This window comes from Cibotium barometz, chromosome 26 (assembly GCF_041138505.1).
Source record: "Cibotium barometz isolate CiBa-2024 chromosome 26, ASM4113850v1, whole genome shotgun sequence".
In the NCBI taxonomy this organism is placed as follows: Eukaryota; Viridiplantae; Streptophyta; class Polypodiopsida; order Cyatheales; family Cibotiaceae; genus Cibotium; species Cibotium barometz.
The window spans coordinates 45474839-45497015 of NC_141071.1; the positions used below are offsets into that span (position 1 = coordinate 45474839).

General features: G+C 40.7%; 1 protein-coding gene across 2 annotated transcripts in view; it reads left to right on the forward strand.

Moving 5' to 3' along the window:
• The window catches only part of LOC147624010 (glutamate decarboxylase-like), a 4036-nt gene extending 904 nt beyond the window's left edge, over positions 1-3132 (forward strand). For both annotated transcript variants that reach the window (XM_086820692.1, XM_086820694.1), the window contains exons 3-8: positions 798-998; positions 1265-1479; positions 1590-1843; positions 2014-2066; positions 2221-2396; positions 2560-3132. In XM_086820692.1, coding sequence (XP_086676818.1) covers positions 798-998; positions 1265-1479; positions 1590-1843; positions 2014-2066; positions 2221-2396; positions 2560-2890 — 1230 coding nt within the window. In that variant the 3' untranslated portion in view covers positions 2891-3132. The remainder of the gene's footprint in view (positions 1-797; positions 999-1264; positions 1480-1589; positions 1844-2013; positions 2067-2220; positions 2397-2559) is intronic.
• The last annotated feature ends 19045 nt before the right edge of the window (positions 3133-22177 follow it).

A 22177-nucleotide genomic window follows, 5' to 3' on the forward strand; every position in this document is an offset into this window, starting at 1 on the left:
ACGGGCAAGTACCGTAGCGGACTGAAAAAAAGACATTCATTTTAGGGGCGATCACAAATAAATTATCCGGCCTAACAAGACCTTACCTTACCATCGGATTTGCACAAGAAGCCAGAGCTCTGGTGAAGCTAGATTGTCGGTGAAAGGGTGATCGCTCAGGCTTCCTTCGGGGAAGCCTTTCGCTTGCTGGTGATCGCTCCCTTAAAAGACCCCGAAAATGAATGTTCGAGCAGATTCAGTGTTTCATTGACCTGAAAGAAAACCGGCACGCATGTCAAAGGTTCTTCAAAGGCAAGCTTGCCGAACAAGCAAGTTTGACCTTTCCGTGAAAGAGTCCAATGTTCATTTGTTGGCCGAATTGAGCGGTAGAAGCCCGCGAATGCGGGTCGGCAAGCTCTTCCAACTTTCTTTGGACTCCCTCCAATAGCCTTTCGCTACGCTCGTCGGTCCTTGCAAATGACCCGCTCTTGGGCGATTCGAAGAGCAAACTTGGAGGTGAAAGGTGGTATGATTTGTTTGTAGATCCTAAGTTTCAAATCCCTGGCCTCTTATTAGCATCCATGCTGCCTTGGGGCCACAATTGTACTAACCCCACCTGCCTCAGGGAAAAAAAAACCTTGCGTTAATGTAGTTTACATTACAGATGGTAAAGCTGCTCTTTGTGTAGATCCATGTTTTGTTTAACCAATCTTAATTTGATTTAGACATGTGATCAAGTGACCATTTAGGCTTTGATCATTCAATCAAGATGAGGTTAACTTATGCATACCATCGCCTAAAGTGACTGATATCTGCAGGATCGTTGTGTGAACATGATAGCTAGGCTCTTTAATGCACCTCTCAAAGATGGGGAGCAGGCTATCGGAGCAGGCACAGTGGGTTCGTCGGAGGCCATCATGCTGGCTGGCTTGGCTTTCAAGAGGAAATGGCAGAACAAGCGCAGGGCCGAGGGGAGACCATGTGATAAACCCAACATTGTTACAGGGGCTAATGTCCAGGTACCTTAATCTATGTGACAATAAAACAGTTGATTTGTATCCACGCATAACATCTAGATGAGCACTATCAGAACCCTAAAGGCAGCCACTGCAAGATTCTATGTACACGAATAAGCAGTCATTGCAAGATTATAGTCCTTGAGACTAAAAGGATGTGCTGTGTTTCTTTAAATGACACTCACACTATGTATACTTCAAGGCTAGGATTTCTATAGTGTAATCCAAGAATCGGCTTGAAGTGGATGATTATGTTGCTGAATTCCCAGGTGTGCTGGGAAAAATTTGCTCGGTACTTTGAGGTAGAGCTCAAGGACGTGAGGCTGAGAGATGGATACTATGTGATGGATCCTGAGAAGGCAGTCCAGCTAGTGAATGAGAACACCATCTGTGTGTGCACGATTCTAGGTTCCACATACAATGGGGAGTTTGAAGATGTGAAGCGTTTGAATGATCTGCTTGAGAAAAAGAACAAGGAAACAGGGTGAGTTGGCAATGGATATTCATGCTATGTTCTTCAAGTAAAGTCTCCTCAAGATGAGGTTTTGTTGGGATCTTCTCTCTTAATGTGAGGTTTTTCTTGCTTTTTCCTAGATGGGACACTCCAATTCATGTGGATGCAGCCAGCGGTGGTTTTGTGGCACCATTCTTGTACCCGGAGATAGAGTGGGATTTTAGGTTACCATGTGTGAGGAGCATCAATGTGAGTGGTCACAAGTATGGCCTCGTGTACGCAGGGATTGGGTGGGTAATATGGAAGAGCAAGCAAGACCTGCCAGAGGAGCTCATCTTCCACGTGAACTACCTTGGGGCAGACCAGCCCACCTTCACTCTCAATTTCTCCAAAGGTACCACATGACTCTTATATTGTTTACAAGGGTGCGCAATCATGTGACTCCGTTCTATGATTTGGAGGGCTGTGGAATTGCATGCACATGAAAGAAGGTATGAGGGTTTGCCCCTTGCAGTGCTTCCTAGATAAGAATTTTAACGTAATGATTGTTTCCTACCTGGGCAGGAGCTAGCCAAATCATTGCACAGTACTATCAGCTCATCCGTCTAGGGTTTGAGGTAAAACATTATAGCAAATTGGATGTTGATTAAGGTGGATCAAGTGATGTTTATTAAGGAGCTTTAAGTATTGCAAGTGACATCCATTAACTGTTGGACCATCAAATAATGGTGCAAAAGGGTGTTTTAACACTTCTGCTGTATCTTTGTGTAGGGTTACAAGAGTATAATGGACAATTGCCGTTCCAATGCCAAGATGTTGTGTGACGGGATTCTCAAGACTGGGAGGTTTGATATTTTGTCAAAGGAGGTGGGCGTGCCAGTGGTGGCATTCTCTCTCAAGGACAAGAGCGAACACGATGAGTATGAGATTGCAGACAACCTTCGCAGGTGTGTTCATGGAAAATGATCTTCAGAAAACACACCTAACAGACTGCAACCTTTATTTAACAAGATTTCCTGTGGTAGATATGCATGATGAATCTCTTTTTGAGCCCTTGCCCTTTTGGAAACAAAGGTTTCTTAGGTTTTATGGTCTGTGAATGTAATGCAGGTATGGTTGGATTGTGCCTGCCTACACTATGGCTCCGGATGCACAGCATGTGAGTCTACTGAGGGTGGTGATCAGAGAGGACTTCAGCTGCACCTTAGCACAACGCCTAGTGAACGACATCAACAGAGTGCTAGAGTACCTGGATGCTCGGCCCCCCAAACTGATTGAGTCTGTGGCAGCTACCTTAGCAAAGGAACAACCAAGCTTGAAGAATGGTGTGGAACCACACATCTTACAGTCCTCATCGGTATTTGATAAGGTCCTCAATTCTACCAGGTCTTTCAATGTGTGGAAGAAGAATTCCTTGCACAAAACCAATGGGGTTTGCTGATCTGGTCGGTGCTCGATGAGGGGCCTGATCCTTATAGTTGGACTCGCAATGTGTGGAAGAAGGTTATCTTCCACAAAGCTGATTTGATTTGTTGTTTTTGGTCTATTTTCTAGCATTCTGCATATTGGGCAACGCTCTATTGGGTGTGTAGAACAACCCTTTTATGCCATGGATATAAAAGCATGTTGTATATGTATAATGTGCAGTCTTTTAAATAGAGAATTTTGCTTCTTCTACAGCTACTCCTGCTCCTCCTGCTGTGTGTGTGCGCGCGCACGTGCACATACCATTTCGTTGTCACTATGATGAAGAGGTGATGTTGATAACAACAAAGAATATAGTAATGAAAGCTTTGGTAGATGTTGAGGGGGAAGCCATTCGGGCGGGTGCGTATACGTGTTGTGTGTGTGCATGTGCATGTGTACCATTTCCTTCTTACCCATAATGAGGAGATGTAGCTGAAAACAACTATAAGAAGGTAGTGCTAAGAGCTTTGTTAGAGGTCGAGGGTGAAACACTGTTGGCCGCATTGATGTGTTGGAGGAGTTAATTGGCACTCATCTCCATGCTTATGTATCTAACACTAGCTAGGCAAGAGTGGGGAAGGGTAGGTGAGAGCAATGGGTATACTGTGCTTGATTCAAGAAGACACAACTACTCTTTAAGTTTAGTCAGGTTAACCTGCATATGTTGTCAAAGATGTATACTAAATTCCTGTCTCACATGAGAATTTACTTCAGCTGTTGGCCAAAATTCCTCCATGGTGTTAGAAGGCCACTCCCATGCTCCACTTCACTAGAAAAGCAACCAATCATACACACGAGGTCCCATGACCTCTATGATTTAGTTCTCTTATCTTTTTCCCTTGTTTTTAGATGTAGGTTTTTTCCTGGACTTGATGCAGCTTACCTAGATGTATGCATCCCTTGCAAAGGCTTCTAGTTTTTGGGTCACATAAGAACATAGGGTGTAGATTTTGTGAAACAAGCTTACTTGCAACCCAATAAATCAGTGATAGAGATGCTAAATGTACGTCCCAGTTTGGACGTCGGAGCCACGTTAATTATTGCACTATGGCATGTTGATGCAGTGTACTGAAGCATGAGGCTTACAGTGTCTTTTATTGTATCGCTCCTTGTTTGATGGAGTGAAAATTTATGTAACACAAGAAAACATATCTGTTTGATGAAGTGAAAAACAACACACAAAGGTGTGATAGAAACTCGAAAGCTTATGCAACCCACAATACCATTCTTGCCCAAATCCTTGTTCTAACATGGTTCTAGACATGACTTTGATTGTGCTTGGTGTCCATCTCATGGCCTAGTATAAGCTATCTAGACCTATCTATGAAGATTAATCCAAGTGCTTTGCCTTGGAAATTAGGCACCTACTAACACCATCTATGACCTAACTTGATGGCAATTGTTAACCTATTAGTGGACTAGGCCTAGGCCTCACAACATGTTCAGTACTCAGCACCCTAGTGCGTGTGATATCCCCTCTTGCTTAGCATATTTAGACAACACATCAATGTACAAGCATCAATGCCCATATGGATGTCAGCACAAATTTGTTGTGACCTCCTATGTTAAAATCTTAGGTTTAATTGGCAATGTCAAATTGTAAGTTGTGTGTAATCAAAGATTATGTAAGTTTTTGAAAGTTGAAGGTAAAATGTAAGCAATGATATTGTCATGGGCCACATGGGTTGGCCACTTCTGGATGATGACTAGAATGGATAAGGATAGGAGTCTACATATGCATTATATTTGTGTATTTCATGCAATGAAATAAGCATTGTTCTTGAGTTTACTTCTAGTTGCACACTTGTAATTGCGTTGTTCTTGAGTTTACCTCTAGTTGACCACACGCCCTTGCTCAATGGATTTGCTTAGAGTCTAGTTTGAACCACCATAGTCGTACCTATATCCAAGTTTTTTACAATGGTTTCCTATCAAAATAAGATCGTCTACATATGCATTATGTTTTGTGTATTTTCATACAATGAAATAAGCATTGTTCTTGAGTTTACTTCTAGTTGCTCACTTGTAATTACATTATTCTTGAGTTTACCTCAATAGTTGCTCCCTTGTAATTACATTATCCTTTGTATCCATGCCCCTTCCTCAATGGATTTGTTTAGAGTATAGGTTGAACCACCATAGTTTCTCCCTTGTAATTACATTATCCTTTATATCCATGCCCTTGCTCAATGGACATAGGTTGAACCACCATAGTCATACCTACATCCAAGTTTTTTACAATGGTTTCCCAGTCATCCACGTAAAGGACTATGATCATATACTTGGCCTTCTTCGAAAAATACAATTTTTTATGTCTTGACAGGCTTTTTGAAAAGACCAATACTCAAAAAATAAGTGTATATCCTATGGTCCAAGGGCATGTTCAACTCGTACAATGCTTTTCAAAGTCTACACACTTTACCTTCTCAACAAGGCATCACAAAACTTGGTGGGTTGCTCCACGTACAACACCTCCTTGATATGTCCATTCACAAGAAGGCTGACTTCACAACCATCTACATCATTGGCCACTTTCCATGAGCGATGAAAGCTATATGATTGTATGAGCAGTGGTCAATCTAGCTATGAGGGTGAGTGTCTCCTAAAAGTTGAATCATCCACTTGTGCAAAGCCCTTCACACAAAGAACCGTGCCTTATAATTCTACAATGCACCATTAGATCTGTACTTGGTTTTCTAAATCCACTTGGTGTTGATGACCTTATGTTTCTCTGGATAAAATCCAAAAGATTCCAAGTCTTGTTCTTCATAATGGAGTTGTACTCTGCATGGCCCCCTTCAATTTGAATTTATCTATGCTTCCTCCAAACTTGTTGGCTCTTGCACATTCATTATCTCACCCTCTTCTTCTCACTTTTGACCCAACGAATAGTTGATGGCTCATCACTCATCAAGAGCAAGGGAGATCGAGTTGCTTTGAACGTCCACTTCAAATATCACATTCTCCTATGTGATGCACTAGGCTTGTCTCATCATTATCTTTTTATTCCACCTCCCATGGAACGGTGTCGGCCTCCTATAACCATGGCTTTTGATTGTAAACCAATGCTATAAGCTTATAAAGAATCCCTAGTTAAACATACTTAGATTCACCATTTGGGCTTTTGACTTAGATTCACCATGTGGGCTTTTAACTTTAAAACCATAGTAATGTTATATAGTTATGTAAATCCTTGATTCCATAAGAAGAGGCTTTTGAGTTTAAACCAATGCTACATGCTTATACATAATCCATAGTTAAACATACTTATATTCACTGTGTGTGCTTTTGACTTTAAACCAATGCTAGAAGCTTATGCATAATCCCTAGTTAAACATACTTAGATTCACCATGTGGGCTAGCAATTTAAGAACCTAGACTCATAAGAAATAACTCTTTCATTACTAAGAAAATAAAGTAACCAAAAGGTTGAGTGTACCAACCCAAATCAAGCTAGAAGACAACATAAAGAAGCTTATACATGGCTCTAGTAAACTTTAGAATAAATTAATCATGCATTGAGAAGAGACAATGATACATTTATTCACCGAGAGAGAGAGAGAGAGAGAGAGAGAGAGAGAGAGAGAGAGAGAGAGAGAGAGAGAGAGAGCCTTTTATAAATCAAAAGGATAAACTTCTTCATCTTAATCTCATTAGTAAATTGGCTTGAAAAAAGGCGTACACTCTAAACATCAAGAAATCTTAGTAGAAACATGAAGAAATGTGAGCAACACTTCCTATAATCATTTGAAGTAGCCCATACTTATGAAAGAAAAGAAAGACTTTGTGAAGCTTCCATTCACAAGAAATAATAGGTTCTAGACTATTCAAAAAAGCAAGAACACTTACTAAGAATTCAACTCTACCAACAAGAGGCTTATAACAACCATTCAACGAAGCAACATTACTAAGCATTCAACTCTACCAACAAGAGTCTTATATAACAACCAAATGACTCAAAGAAGGGAAAAATGCACCAACTTGCAACCAATCTTATGATATGTTGGGAATCACTCATCAGGGTCACCCACACCTTAAGCGTATATTGATGCCTGAGAGCTGGATCGGATGAGAGAAGTACCTTTATAAGAAAAAATTTAATGCTCTAGTTTTTCTCACTCTCATCCAAGTATTAAGTAACATTACTAAGCCTTAAACTCTACTAACAACAAGAGGCTTATAACAAGCAAATAACTCAAAGAAGCAAGAGGAAAAATGTGCTAACTTAAAGCCTCTCATAGAGACAAGTAAAGACTTAATCAAGCTTAAACAAGAGCATACAATAAGATTTAAGTGATTAGCAAATAAGCAAATGAAGGGCTTCATCCATACCTTGATCAAAATGGAAGAGATCTTGAGCTTCATCAAGAGTAGTGAATTTCACCAAAAACCAGCTTACTGTAAGAGAAAGGATTACATGAACTTGAAAGAGAGCTCCTTTTTATAAGCAAAAATTTAATGCTCTAGTTTTCCTCACCCTCTTATTTCCTTCACATGAGCTCATTTACTTTCCTCATATGTGTCATTTTGGACTCATTTAAGGCTTTCAAATCAAGGCTTTTTTTATCCGAGGTTTCCAATGCTCATAATTGTGATTCTTCTATTTATATCTAACCCTAATTTTCCAAGGAGATTATAACCACACCATTTTCACATAAGTTTTTTTGCTTCTTGAGGGCCTACCTCCCCCCAGAATTACTCATGACACATTGCTTTGGAGTCTTTAAATAGGTGTTTTTGATAGAGCTATAGGTGATGACGACCTTAAGTGTTGTTTATCATTCTTGTGGCATTCCCTTACAATTCATTGAGATTTAAGCTAGTCTTATATGCCTTTCCCATGCTCTTAAATAACTCTTAGTGTTGGATATTCATTAGATGCTCCAAGCTAGTGAAATGATTTGTTGGGGCTTAGAAAGGAGGCTGGTACTTTATAAGCCAAACTGGTGAAATGGTTTGTTGGCTTATAAAGGAGGCTACCAGGCCTATACTATGGATCTAAAGCAATAATTCTTTGAGAATTGAGCTAATATTTATTGTTTTCTTCAAAACTTTTGAACAACAATAATTTACTTCACTTCTTATATCAAAAATTTCTAATATCATCTCACTTTTATTTGGGCAACTTTGAGGACTTGAATTCACGTTTTGGCTCTTTCAAAGTTATTAAAGTATTTAGAGGATAAATTTTGAGAGGTTAGATTACCACAATCTAATCCTAAATGACCATTTTTTAAGATTTCCACTCACTTACAGGCTAACTTTATGGTTTTTTCGTCAGTAGGATGGCACTTTAAAATTCTCACTTGTTTGAAGTCAAATTTGAGTTTTGATTGAAAGACAAGTTTCTAAGACCAAAAGAAAAATTTCCACTCAAAATATTTTGAAAACTCAACTTTATCTCTGTAGAATAATTTTCTCTCTCCAGCTTTTTACTTTGGTAAATGCAAAATTTGTTACATACTGGTTGGGGATTAGGGAGGGATCTTATAGACGATATTATCCATGTCTCTTACAAAGCACATGTGTGGGTAGGCGCTATTAGTTTGTAATTTAAATTGCCACAGCAACTCAATTTTATTTTACTTTGGTAAATGCAAAATTTGTTACATACTGGTTGGGGATTAGGGAGCGATCTTATAGACGATATTATCCATGTCTCTTACAAAGCACATGTGTGGGTAGGCGCTATTAGTTTGTAATTTAAATTGCCACAACAACTCAATTTTATTTTGCTTTGGTAAATGCAAAATTTGTTACATACTGGTTGGGGATTAGGGAGGGATCTTATAGACGATATTATCCATGTCTCTTACAAAGCACATGTGTGGGTAGGTGCTATTAGTTTGTAATTTAAATTGCCACAGCAACTCAATTTCAATTAAGTTGCTGTGGCAATTTAAATTACAAACTAATAGCGCCTACCCACACATGTGCTTTGTAAGAGACATGGATAATAATATAAAATTGAGTTGCTGTGGCAATTTAAATTACAAACTAATAGCGCCTACCCACACATGTGCTTTGTAAGAGACATGGATAATAATAGTCAATTTTTTTAATTGAGTTGCTGTGGCAATTTAAATTACAAACTAATAGCACCTACCCACACATGTGCTTTGTAAGAGACATGGATAATAATAGTCAATTACTATTACAAACTAAATGTGTCTACCCACATATGTGCTTGAACGTAACGAGATTCAATGGCCCAGGTAAACTATGAGACATAGAATAAAACACTAGCAAGGGTGCACAAGACACAACGAAGATAGATCACATACACGATGATCTTAATATGATAGAGAGGCTGTCAAATGCACCTATATATAGTACCTAGGATTGGTCATATCACAGGTTGATGTAGATTGCCTATCTCACAGCAAGGTCTAGATGGACTGCACCAACCATATCGTCCAACTTGAATAATATTAGACTAAACATGAGATCACAAGTCTTAAGATAGCTTTAAGGCCCATCCAAGGTCATCTTAGCGTCCATTTGGGCCTCACAACAAGGACAAGGTGTCCCCAAAAGATCCCCTTCTAGGCTAGAGTGTGGTCTATCAACCCATACTTGCTTTCATCCTATTTGCATGGTTCTAGTTCTACATAATCTATCTCAAACCCATCGGCCACATATGGACCCCAGTGTCTAAATTGGGCATAATTGAGAAACTTGAGCACGCTAAAACGATGACTCCTAATAATGGGAGCCTTACAAAATAGAGTGACTCGTCACCCTTACATTCACAATCACAAGGTTGGAGATTTGATTTTTAACACTGCAGACATAGAGATAGATCCCTACTCAAAGAGAGAAAAATTCAAATATTATTTCACAACCAACCATCACTAGATTCTTCTAGGTCTCACTTTTGGAGCTTCAAATCTATGGTAGAGAAAGACAAAGGCATGCACATGAAATGCCTAAGGTTACAGAAAGGAAAAACATGCATATTGAGGAAGTTGCCGGTGGAAAGTGATGCCTCATTAATTTTGGACTGAAAAAGAAGGAGCAATTGCACCTTATATCACGAACATGATACCCAATGTAGTAGTTCATGGCATGATGCCTAAACAAAAGTTTACTGGTAGAAAACCAATTTTGGGCACATGAAAAGCTTCAATCATGGATAGTTAATGGATAACACAGGTATAATGGCACTTAAGGAGGCTGCCACACAATTTCAGCTGTCAATGGAAAAGACTTTTCTTAAGCAATAAATGAACTGAGAGGCTCACAGAGAACAAGAACTCGAGGAGGGGATGAAGCTCTGCCTTGCATCCAGAGCCACCATGGGGATGCTCCACAAGGAGAAGAATATGCAGGCACCACACCCAAGCATCCCCGATTGCAGGATGGCTGGAGCTCGACAAGGTTTGGTATGCACTCAAGTTGGAGCTACTGTAACCCGATAGTGTTGTCCAATGGCAGCAGATACCTAGCTGAGGAAAGCCATGGAACATAGGTGTTTTTGCATATCCTTGAGAATCTTTTGGATGGTATAGCAGAGCCGGAAGTTAGAAAAGAAGATGAAATCCTTGGGGGCAAAGAGGAGAACCCGATTGTGCAGGGTGCTAGAATTGACTGGATGGAGGTAGTAGATGAGAATCCAAACATGAGGGATGAGAGGGACCTTGATTACCATGATGATAGGAGGGAGTGTGAGGGAGCAAGGGAGGAGCAGGTTGGTGGAAGAGCCAAGATATTTCCTTCGGTGCCCCTACCCTTGCATCACCTTTCCCTTATGGTTTGGCGAATGGTCAAGATTTATGTGATGATGACAGAGATGAAGTGGTGCTTCACGAGATGAAGCTGCTCTTACGGTTCATGAGGATATTGATCTTCATGTTGATCTTTTATGTGGTGCTGATTCACATGTTTTTGATACTCATGATGTTATTTCTCATGATGCTACCATTATTTCTCGTGGTACATGATTATAGCATGGTTTCACATATACATGTTATGTGCACAACCTTGGCATAACCCTATCATGTTTGTGGGTTCGAGTCTTGGATTCAAGATCCATCCCACCAGGTGTGCCAAATGTTAGCCGTATACACACACTTCTATCGTAGCATGTGTGAACACACTTTTAGGAGATGTCTTTTCATTTCTACCTTTTCACATCCCGCGCTCAATAACCACCACCATCATGGATGTATCTCCAACGCATTCTATGTAACTGCAATGAATAGATGAAGCTTCAATGTCAATGGTTTTCTGTGTGTTCATGTGAAATATGTTGAAGGCTTGTGCTTCCAACAAAGGCAGATGATAGAGCAAGAGATAAAAGAGTGGAGGCTTTCCAGGTAGTAGCTACTACACATGAAAGATGAAGCCCAAAGCAAGGTTCGTGAAATCGAGGCTCTCCACAAAATTATGGCAAAACAACTAATCAGACGAGAAGAGCTCCTCACATAAAAGGAGGAAAAGCTTGAGGCTTACAAAAGTAAGTTGTTAATGAGCTATATTGGGCGAGCAACTGAGGATCGTCATAATGTGAGAGAGGTTCACAATTTAGCGGAGATGGTTTCAACTCTTCAAAACTTGCTCACAAAGAAGTAGATGAAATATGAGCTGACATTGTCAAAGGTATCTGCTAAGGCTGACTGTGAATTACAAGACTAGGAAGTCTGGAGATGAGTCTCTCTCGACAACCATCAGCACCTTTCCTACCAGTGTACAAATCTTCATCCACTACCTTATCTCTAGCTGGCAAAGCTACATGCCCCACGACATGATGAAGACCACATCCGGCTAGCTACTACTGGTATTCCCCCGTAAGCTCGGGGGGTGCACTACTAAGAAACCCTATGTATCACGAGCATTCAAGGGGTATTTAAAAATCCCTTACCTGTGAATTTTTCATGAATAAAATGACCCCTTTTTTTTATAGACTTAACGGGTTTTTTTCAAAACCAATTTTAAAAACTTTTTTTATAAATGTATTTCAGTAAATTTACCTTAAAAATTTTGGATTTAAAAAACCCCTTCATTTGAACTCATGTGCTATACTTACATATTTTTAAGTGAACCCCTCGAGCCCGCAAGTGACCATTAATCCAACACCAACGTTTCTCTCTTTCTGATAAATTGATAAGTGCAGGTAAAACACTTCTCACCCTTTTTTTCTACTCACTTTAGCTCCCCACCACCACTAAGTGGATAGGGCACTCCCCACAGAGGGTAGAGCACTTCCCACAAAGGGTAGAGCTGGTACAATTGGGATTGTTTGCAAGTACATCGCTAGGATAGCCCAATTGCCAAACTACCCATAAACCCAAAATAAAATCCCACTACCACCAAACCAAAATCAACTTCCACTTATAGCCAAACCCTTACAAGTTTTTGATGTGCAGTTAAACCTCTTCACTCACATCCATTCGCCACCACCTGTACTTGGGAACTTTGACCCGTGCAGTCCTCTCTACCTTGTGGTCCATTTAAAACCCATCCATGCACCCATGCCTTCTATCGATTTCACCCAATGGTCAAAACCACACATCTAACATCGGATCCCATATATGTGCACATAACATCCGTGCCCCATTCCAACACCTTGTATGCTTTCCTTTGATCTAGTCTTTTCTCGGCTTCATAATTGAGTCTCGTTCTTGCTTTGTCAAGACTCTTTCCCTCCATGACTCTTGTATGCTTATAAGGGCTGATAGCCTTCCCTTTGTGCACGCCACGATGGGAATTTGTGAAGATGCCACTGGAGAAATCTCCATCTTACCCAATCAAAGGGGCATTCCAATCGTGGTCTATGGAACCGTCAGATCCATGCACCCAAATGGAGGTCTTCACACTTAGCAATGATTCAATCCACCCCGCTGTGCATCTCCCTCTAGGCACCAAATTGGCCTATATTTATGCTAATCCCACAAGGTAGAGATGTCCAAAAGGTCAAAGCAATTCTACATGGCCAAGGTCGGTAATGTCGATGTTCTACAATTCCACACCCAAGATGGGATGTCCTATATAATTTTTCCCACCACCATCACCATGCTTCTAGCAAGCATGCCTAATAGCCACCACCACTTCAAAATGAGGCTCAAAAAGTGCGTCCATTCGGCCATATTGGACAAGCCACCGATTGTGTGTGGCTTACCAATGTCCATGCTAGACAGGGTGTCCTCAATTCTTCCATCCTCATGGAAACCTCAATCTCATTCCTATCGATCGTATCGCCGGACGGCCAACCTCAATACACACCAACCACCAATTCCGTATCTCAAACCATGTGTAAGAGAGTTGAAGAAAGCACTGTGTTGGATTTTTCACCGGAAAAAGCTTCTACACAAGGTCCCACCTTTTTCCCAATACCATATATCCATGAGCTTTGCATGTAATAGACACATAGGCACTATTCCTTTATGGACTTGCAGTGAGCCTCCGATAGCTTTCCACGTACCTTTCTAGATGGAGGGACCATGGTGGCGGATGCAAGCTTGGCCCATGGTAGGACACATCGTCGAGACCTTCCTACAATTAACAAGACCTTACGTGCCTCATCTACAACCACACCATCCATTTAACCCACCCTATCTGTATCCCAACTACTTGACACCCAAATCCCTCAAGCCGTAAAGGAGACCCAGGTCCTCCCGTGCAAACTGTGGGCACAATGGGGGATAATTTTTGGTAAGAAGTTACTAGCAAAGCGGTTTCTAAATTTGGCAAGCGATTTTCTAAAATCTAAATGTCCCGTTCTCTTTCTAGGTCCCCTTTTATACTCTCTCTCTCTCTCTCTCTCTAGGCCTTGTCTCTATCTCTCTCTACCTCACTCATCTCAATAACCTCTCTCTACCTCCCTCTCTCTACCACCACTTGTTACCTCTACCTCACTCAATTATCTCTCTCTACCTCTCCCTATATTACTATCCCTCCACCTCTCTCTACCTCCCTCTCTCTCTCCACCTCCCTCTACCCCTCCCTCATGTCTCTACCTGCCTCTACCCCTCCCTCCTCCCTCCACCTCCCTCTATCTCCCTCACTCTATCACCACTTGCTCTACCTCTCCACCTCCCTCTACCTTTACCTCCCCCCTCTCTCCACCTCCCTCTACCTCCCTCTCTCTACCATAAACAGACACATATCACAATTCAAGTAAGGAATCAAACTATCCCATTTTTTAAAATTATTATGGTCCTAGTTTTATTAGAGAATTATATTTGTACCAAATGTATACTAATATAATACACATGAAAGCTCTCTCTCTCTCTCTCTCTCTCTCTCTCTCTCTCTCTCTAGAATACAAACGATAACCAAAGATTTAAAAACATAATTTCTGAATAACATAGTAGATTGTTAAATAAAATGCATCACCATTTTGCTATCATAAGCAAAAATTGAAAAGAATCTTGAAATTTAAAATATTTCACTATACAAGAAGAAGCATGAGAAGAATAACTCTGAAAGAATAACTCAGAAGTGTGGTGTATTCTCAAGGAAAAAGCTCGAGCAAAAAAGACCACCCACAACCATCACATAGATCCTAACCTTTGGGAGGCCTATGCATGATAGCTTTATGATATGCTAGATCAATTCATACCCCACATATCCCATGACCCATGTTGACTTTATTCTTCAATGATAGGAGAGAAAAATATTGTTAAGATCTACGTGGAACATTTTTCCCATTAGCAACATGTGCTTGCTCCCAACCTTGTAAATCTCTTCAAAGCCTTTTGTGAAGGCTTTCCACTATCTAAGCCACAAACACCATTGTGCCCATCCATAAAGTAGGAGACCCCATAGATCTAAATAACAACATGACTCATGATTGGTCACACAATGGCCAAGATCTATGGAGAAGTGTTAGACGTAGAGATCAGCTTCATGGCTAAGGCTGGGATATAGAGAACTAGGTCAACCAAGCTTAAAGAGGAATTTTTCGACTTGGATCATCATATCTTCACTCTATAAGTATGTGTGGGAAGAGGCATGAGAAGGGTAATAAGAGACAGTGGTGTGGAAACTCTCAAACAAAGGGACTAGAGTGGGAAGTCTTGAAGAAAGTGGAGTGGGTAGTCCTAAAGGGAGTGGAGCTCGAAGTCCTAAAGGGAGTGGAGCTCGAAGTCTCAAAGTGAGTGGAGTGGGATGTCTAAAGTTCGAGACTCCCTAGTGACCTACATGGTGTGTACTGATGATGAGTAAACTGACTCCAAAAGTTACCTCACCATTTCTCAAGGAAATCACATTCCATAAATTTTTGATGCATGGGTCATTGGTCATGTCAACCGAATTGGAGTGTTTATACTTGTGCTAGGCTCCCATGGCCACATTTTCTATATACACAAGAATTTTATAAGAAACCATCATAATAAGCCTTGTGCATAGAGCACTCTATGCATTGGCATGCTTCTTATGTTCAACAATACCTTCATGACCACCTCAAAGATTGCCATCATCTACCTTGAAATCTATCCACATGTACTTGGATTTCTTTGTAGTAACACTGAATAAGTATTATGATCTCCAAAGAGGAATGTATTGGGACCTACTATATCCCTTATATATGTTCTCATGTTTATCTCATGATCTATAGGATCACTTACTTGTGAATAGGGAACCGATATTTCCTCTTCTTTTTCAAATATTTTAGACATCAAATCTAGTGTAGAGACTTGATCATGTTGGAAGCTCTACAAGTTGGCTTAAAATGTCTAGTGGTATCATGGGCTACAATGTGGCTTTATCATTTGGATGCACTATTTTAATGATCTTGATGGTCCTGAGCTTCTCCTCAAAATTCTCTTATACCAAGATGGTAGCTTCCTCTATCCTACCCATTTTCTATGTAGTATTTAGATATTCACCCAACAATCCTAGTGGAACTTCCTTTTATGTTAGCCCTAACATAGCATTATCCATTGTTTTATTGACTTGTTCCAAGAATCAAGGCTTCCCTAGAAGGAGTGATCGTGGTAGTAGTTGTGTCTTCATCTATAACCACAATAATGTACTGACCTTTTTAACTTATCTTCATGTGGATTTGAAAATTTCTCCTTTTTGAGCTACAAAATCTCTTATCTACCTTGCTTGCAATTAACCGAGTTCATATACGAGTATTAAAGTTTCTTTTTCCTTGTGCATGTAGTACCAAAGCTACATAAGCTTGGGTTAAGATTTTCATGGACACAAAATGAGAATCTTCGCTTATAGGGGGTGAAAAATGGGCTTCCCAAACTCAAATTAAGTCTTTTTTTAAAGAAATTGACCATTACAACTAATACCCACAAATTTGAAGTAATTTTCATAAATATTAAAATTTTTGTTATAAAATTATAAAAACTTCATAGGCCTTTTCAAAGATTGCTATAATTTTCTAAATGAGATCTTAAAAATCATAACAGTTAAATTTAAAATTTCACCTTAGCCCTACATTCTATCAAACTTCATCTATTTTCTAACTACTAGATCTCTAAAATTGAGCATTGTAAGTTACCGATCTTATGTGCACAAAAGTAATGTATTTTTAAGCACTCGTATGTTTATAATATAATTTTTTTTAAAGAAAAAAACCAATAAATCAAGTTAAGCTCTATGTTATGTAAATTTATTATGTTCACGTTTAAATAGAAGCTTGGAATGAAATTCCTTGTGTAGCGAAGGGTTATTAGACATTAAAGGTGAAAGGGTGCCCAAGTGAACAAAGCTGAGCACCCTTACCATATGCATCTATCCTAGATTCACCACAGATCCATGGTCACTCGACACCACTATGATACATAGTCTCTAGATAAGAGAAGCATCAATAAAATTGTGAGTACTCCCATCATCAATTAAGAGCTCCCATGACTTCACTCGACACTTGGATCAAGTCATGTGGACCAAATACTCCCATGTTTAGACAGTAATTCTCACAATTTGTATTGAAAAATTACCCATGTTTAGACAGTAATTCTAGACTACCCAAGTATGATGCTCCTTTGAATACTATATAGTGATAAAATATGAGTTCCATATACTCAGCTAAGCTCTCAAAGACTTTAGATGCCTTTCTTTTCTTATCCCCAAAGTACAACTCCAAAGAGAACATTAAAATATGAAGTTTAAGAAGTAGGTGGCACTACATGCAAACACCAAGAACAACCCTAGAAATAAGTCTCAAGTACAACTCCAAAGAGAACATTAAAAAATGAAGTTTAAGAAGGTGGCACTACATGGAAAACCTACACCAAGAACAACCCTAGAGATAAGCCGCCCACACCTATTAGATCCTAAGAGAGACTATGAGGATAGGACCAACTTGTGTGGCTAATGTCTTGTCCCCCACCAATGCAGACACTCTCATATAGGTCGCAAAAACTAGAAGACCATGCTTATTTTTTTGTCAATTTAAAATAATATTTAATACTAATTTAATGTTTCTCATTCAATCTCTACTCAAAGATAAACCCAAGCATTATATGCATAAACTTCTAATGCATGCACACACCTCTAAATAAACAAAAATATTTTGATTCCAAGTGGAATCAACAAATGAACCCTTTTCTCCATATGCCAATTTACTCATTAAATTCATTTGGATAACTCTTATCAAATCCAAAGCACAAACACACATTTGTGTGTCCGTTGGCAAGGTCGTCATTGTCAATAAGGATAGGTGTATTTCATCTTACAAGGCCATCATCAAAACATGGATTGGAGCACTTTGTAAGTTGCCATCGCAATATCAATCCAAAAACAAGATCAACACTATACAAAGTACTTAATTACGGAAAGAAGTGGAAAGTAAATAAAATTATTGTTTGCAAATTTTGATTACAAATCGATGGTTGTCTTTGCCCACCCATGTGCTCCGGTTTGATGGCGATCCAAATAGATTCTTGATGGAGGATGTCTTGCTTACAAGATTTCTTGAACACAATGAACTCGATGATGAACCAAGACTGGCAAACTAGTCTATATATAGTACCTAGGGTTGACATGGAAGTCGGCTACGTCTGCCAACCCATGACTTAGTCCAAAATGACTAACTAACCACATCTTTCGATTGGGACTATATCAGACTGCAACAAAACTCAAAGCCCCTACAATACTTTTGTGTGTAGCTCCCACGTCCATCTAAGACCGTATGGGCCCTCAAACGGGCCATGCAACCCAAGAACAATGTATCCTAAATTTGGTGTCTAGCACGCACTAATGCGGTAGCACATCCCACACAAGCATGCATCCTACTTGGTAGAGCGCCAAGTCTACATAAACTATCTCTTAACCATCTATCCAACTATCTAATATCTAAACTCAGTACCCCCAAGTGCTCCCCACAACCCCTACTCCACATAAATGATGCCTTACAAAATAGATCACATTCGTCCCCATAATAACAATACGAGGGTGGAGCATTGAGCAAATCTTTTCCAACCACCCCCCCCCCCCCCTTAATGTTCACTTGTAGGTGAACTACCTCTTCGATCCAATGCAGAGTTGATGAAGATGGCCGTCACCAAATCTCTCCAATGAGCCATTTGTGAAGTATATTCATAATTCTATGTTGTTGGGAAGTAGATGTAAACACTAGGGTTTCATGCAAGTAGAAACCTTGGGTTTTTCTTAGCAAGCATCCATCGTGCAATAGTCATTTGTCATATATCAACATTATTGCTCCCTTTTGAGCAACACCCATGTCTTGTAACATCCTTCTCAATAAGATTGCTTCACATGAAGCAAAGCATGCTACCTTAAGTGCCAATGTAAGGTGCTTCTTTTTAATCCAAGATGTAGTTCTAGACCCAATAAGAAAACAATAACTAGAAATAGATTTTCTTCTATAACAATCTCCCGCCCAATCTAAGTCATAAATTCTAGTCAAGGAATTGCCCGATTTGTGAGTGATACCATACCGAATAGTACCTTTAATGTACTTTAACACCCGTGTTCCCTACCTTCTGGTGGTTATCTCACAGGATGAATTGCCCGATCCAACATTAGCCCGGGTTGTAAAAGCCACCATCTCAAACGAGTTGTTACACAGGATTCCTCTCCAAACGATGTTGCCACATGAACCAACCTTATTGAAGAGAACCTTTAACTCATGGTGATGAGCTATGGCCAAAGCAAATAATATATTCCTCTTGATGTCTGGCACATAAAGAGCATCGGACAACGTTAGTATTATTGTTGCTTGAAATAAAGAAATGGTACATAAACCCATGGTTTGGCATTTCGCATCGTTCTCGATTGCTACTAGGATGGACACCCCCACCGGCTTGAGGGAGCGCCATCCAAGGCTAGAGACTCATCACCTTTCACGATATGTTCGAGTCAACCTTCTCAACCTCTATCGGCCCTTCCACTGCAACACCCAGTATATGAATTCTCACTACTATGACTTCTACTAGCATTACAACTTCTACCATTGATCTCCCTCATTCCTCCATGCTGATTTGGAGGACGTTATTAGAGATATGGGTATGTTAACCACAATGGTTAATATTACTTGGGACATGGCTACACTCTTTTGTCATATCATTTTGTCTTGTGTAATGTGCTTCACGTAACATATTTTGGGATATCATCGAGCTTACGACCTATGACTTTCCAATTTCTTGAAGTTACAACTCATGTAACGTCGGTAGTTATATACTTAGCCTAGTAAATAACACTAGTTCTAGCTTTTGGGCCCCTAATATTACATGGGTGACTTGACATTGTAAACATAAGACTTATATATAAGTCATTTTGACTAATGAGGATACACATAATCCCATTATCACAGTTGAACTAGATTTTGTGCTCTTGTGTCGATGATTTATTGTATGTTTACTTTCATGCTTGCTTGTTTGGATTGTTTGCTGTGTGTGTTCAGTGATTTTTCTTTATCTCTTTCTCTTCTCCCTCTCCCTCTTCATCTACATCTCTCTCCTATTCTCTCACTCACATAGGTATTGAGGTTGCGATTGAGCTTTCCATAGCTCTTCCTCTTTACTCTCTACCCAAGTGCTAAGGTCTCATGTTGTGACACCAAGGGAGGAAAAGTTGAGAACCTTGGTTTCTCCACAAGAGAGGATTATTCTACCATAAATGGCTATTTGAGTTGTACTATTTCTTGGTCTCGAAATGACGTCCCACATACATATGATCCTTGACGTGAGATATATGTGCAGGTTGTTAACCTCATTTTGGGCTTAACAAAGGCACCCCTACTACAAATGGAACTAGCACAATAACTATCATATAAAGGCACTATAAACGTTGTACATATCATGAAAAATTTGGGCAAACAATCAAGCTTAGTAGTTAAGGTTTAAGTTTGGGCGCCCAAGTGTGAATAAGGGCCAGCTGTATATAAGTAAATTTCTCATAATACAATGACACAATCCCCCTTTGTGCTAAGTGTCAGATATCTTCTTGATGTTGCTCGTGTGTGTGGATGAGGAGGATTGGGTAGCAAGCAGTGCCGCTCTCCCGTGGACCCAAACCCTCGCCCCAAGTCTCATAGGGCGGAGGACCACTCAAACGGATCTCACCCCACTATACCCGTTTGATACATGTGGGCTCTTAGAACATTCAAGATTGGGCGGCCCGCATTGCCACTCTCCATGGGGAGTCCTCCATGAGGAGTTGTAGAGAGCATTAGGGGGAGGCTCTATCGACATTCTCTTTCAGGAGCATCACTTGTTAGATGGTCGTACCCACAAATACGGAAAGATTTTGCACGGCAAGAGCCGGTCTCCCACCTTCGGCCCATCCAGGATCCAAGGCGGAGTATGTATCTCAGTTTAGTAGCTTCTTCTAGTGGCAGTGGTGGACTCTGACACCATAGTTCCAAGGAGGGCACGATGGGTTATTATTAGATGGGGAGGACTGGGTAGGCCTCCTCAACATTCATGCCCCTAACTCCATGGCAAGTCGGGCAAAACATTTGGAGCATGATTCGGCAAGGCCTCCCTCAGCAGGCTGATTTCTAGTGTATGGGCTAGAGACCAAGAAGGATATCATCTATCCTATTAAGCTTGGGGCTTGCAAGGAGCTTTTTCACCACCCCAAGAGATAGGACACCTGGCATCTTCCAAAGTTTGGGTATAGCCAGGGGAGTCTGAGATTCTCTACAGGCAGGGCTCCAACCTCTCCCGATTGCATCTTTTCTACATTGATGAGTGGACCTATGGATGAGGGGGTTTGGTGGGTGTTTTAGCCAACACTACCTTTTCAGACCACTCACTTGTCATCCTCTCTAGAGAACCCTTGGCGACCCAAGATACTGGGCTTAGTGAGATCATCGTCATTGTCTAGCAAGAAACTCAAACCAAGCTAATAGAGGTTATACAGTGGGAAAGTCATCTTTGCGGTCATCTTTGCTAGGGTCGCGCTTGCAAGAGCTCACATTGGCGGAGAGTCCTTGGATTAAGGCTCGGATGGCCACAACCCGCACACTGAGATTAACTCCATAGAGGAGAGGAGAGTGGAGTACATATTTCATGCCCATGTGTCATTCTAGAGTCCACCTTGGATAGACAGAAGACACACGGGACTTCTTCAAGAGGACATGGCCTCACACCACCACACGAATTGCATCCGGAGGCTTAGAGAATCAAATCTCCAAGTTTAAGCCATAGCCAATGGCTTCTTTAGTTCCCTCAATTGTGGAGCATCATTCCCCCCTAGTATAGGATGCAAGAGAGGGTCTAGCAACACAAGGTGAGGTGGTCCCACCGGCTCTCCAAAGCTTCTTGATGACACCCTTCTCTTTGGAGGAGATTGGAGACGCTTTGCATGTGCTCCCTAGGGACAAGAGCCTAGGTGAGGATGGGCTTCTAATTCCCATGTTTCTTCGTCACTCGAAGCTCATGGAGGCTTCCGTGTAGCCTTCAGTGAAATGTTGGTTTTGGATCTATGCCAAAGAGACTAACAAAGGGATCCATTCACTTGATTCCCAAGGAGGGAAGTGATAGGTTGGAGATTCACTAGTGGAGCCTTTTCACCATCTTGGGGACAGCCTACAAAATCCTAGCTGTCAACAACTGTAGCCCCACCTCCCAGATCCGTAGGCTTTTAGAGCATAGGAGCATCCTGTAATATCTTCACCTTTTAGAAGGTGTCCATCACGGACCGTCTATGACAACAAGACTTACGGATTATCCTCCTAGAATTCGAGAAAGCCTACGACACTGGATTGGGGATTTCTCAACGGGTCTATGTGCAGGATGGGTTTCCCCCGCCACCTGGATCTGAGGAGCCTCTACCCTCTACCCGGCCTCATAGTCAAGCCCTGATCGAGGGTGCGCGGGGCGACGGGTTTCTA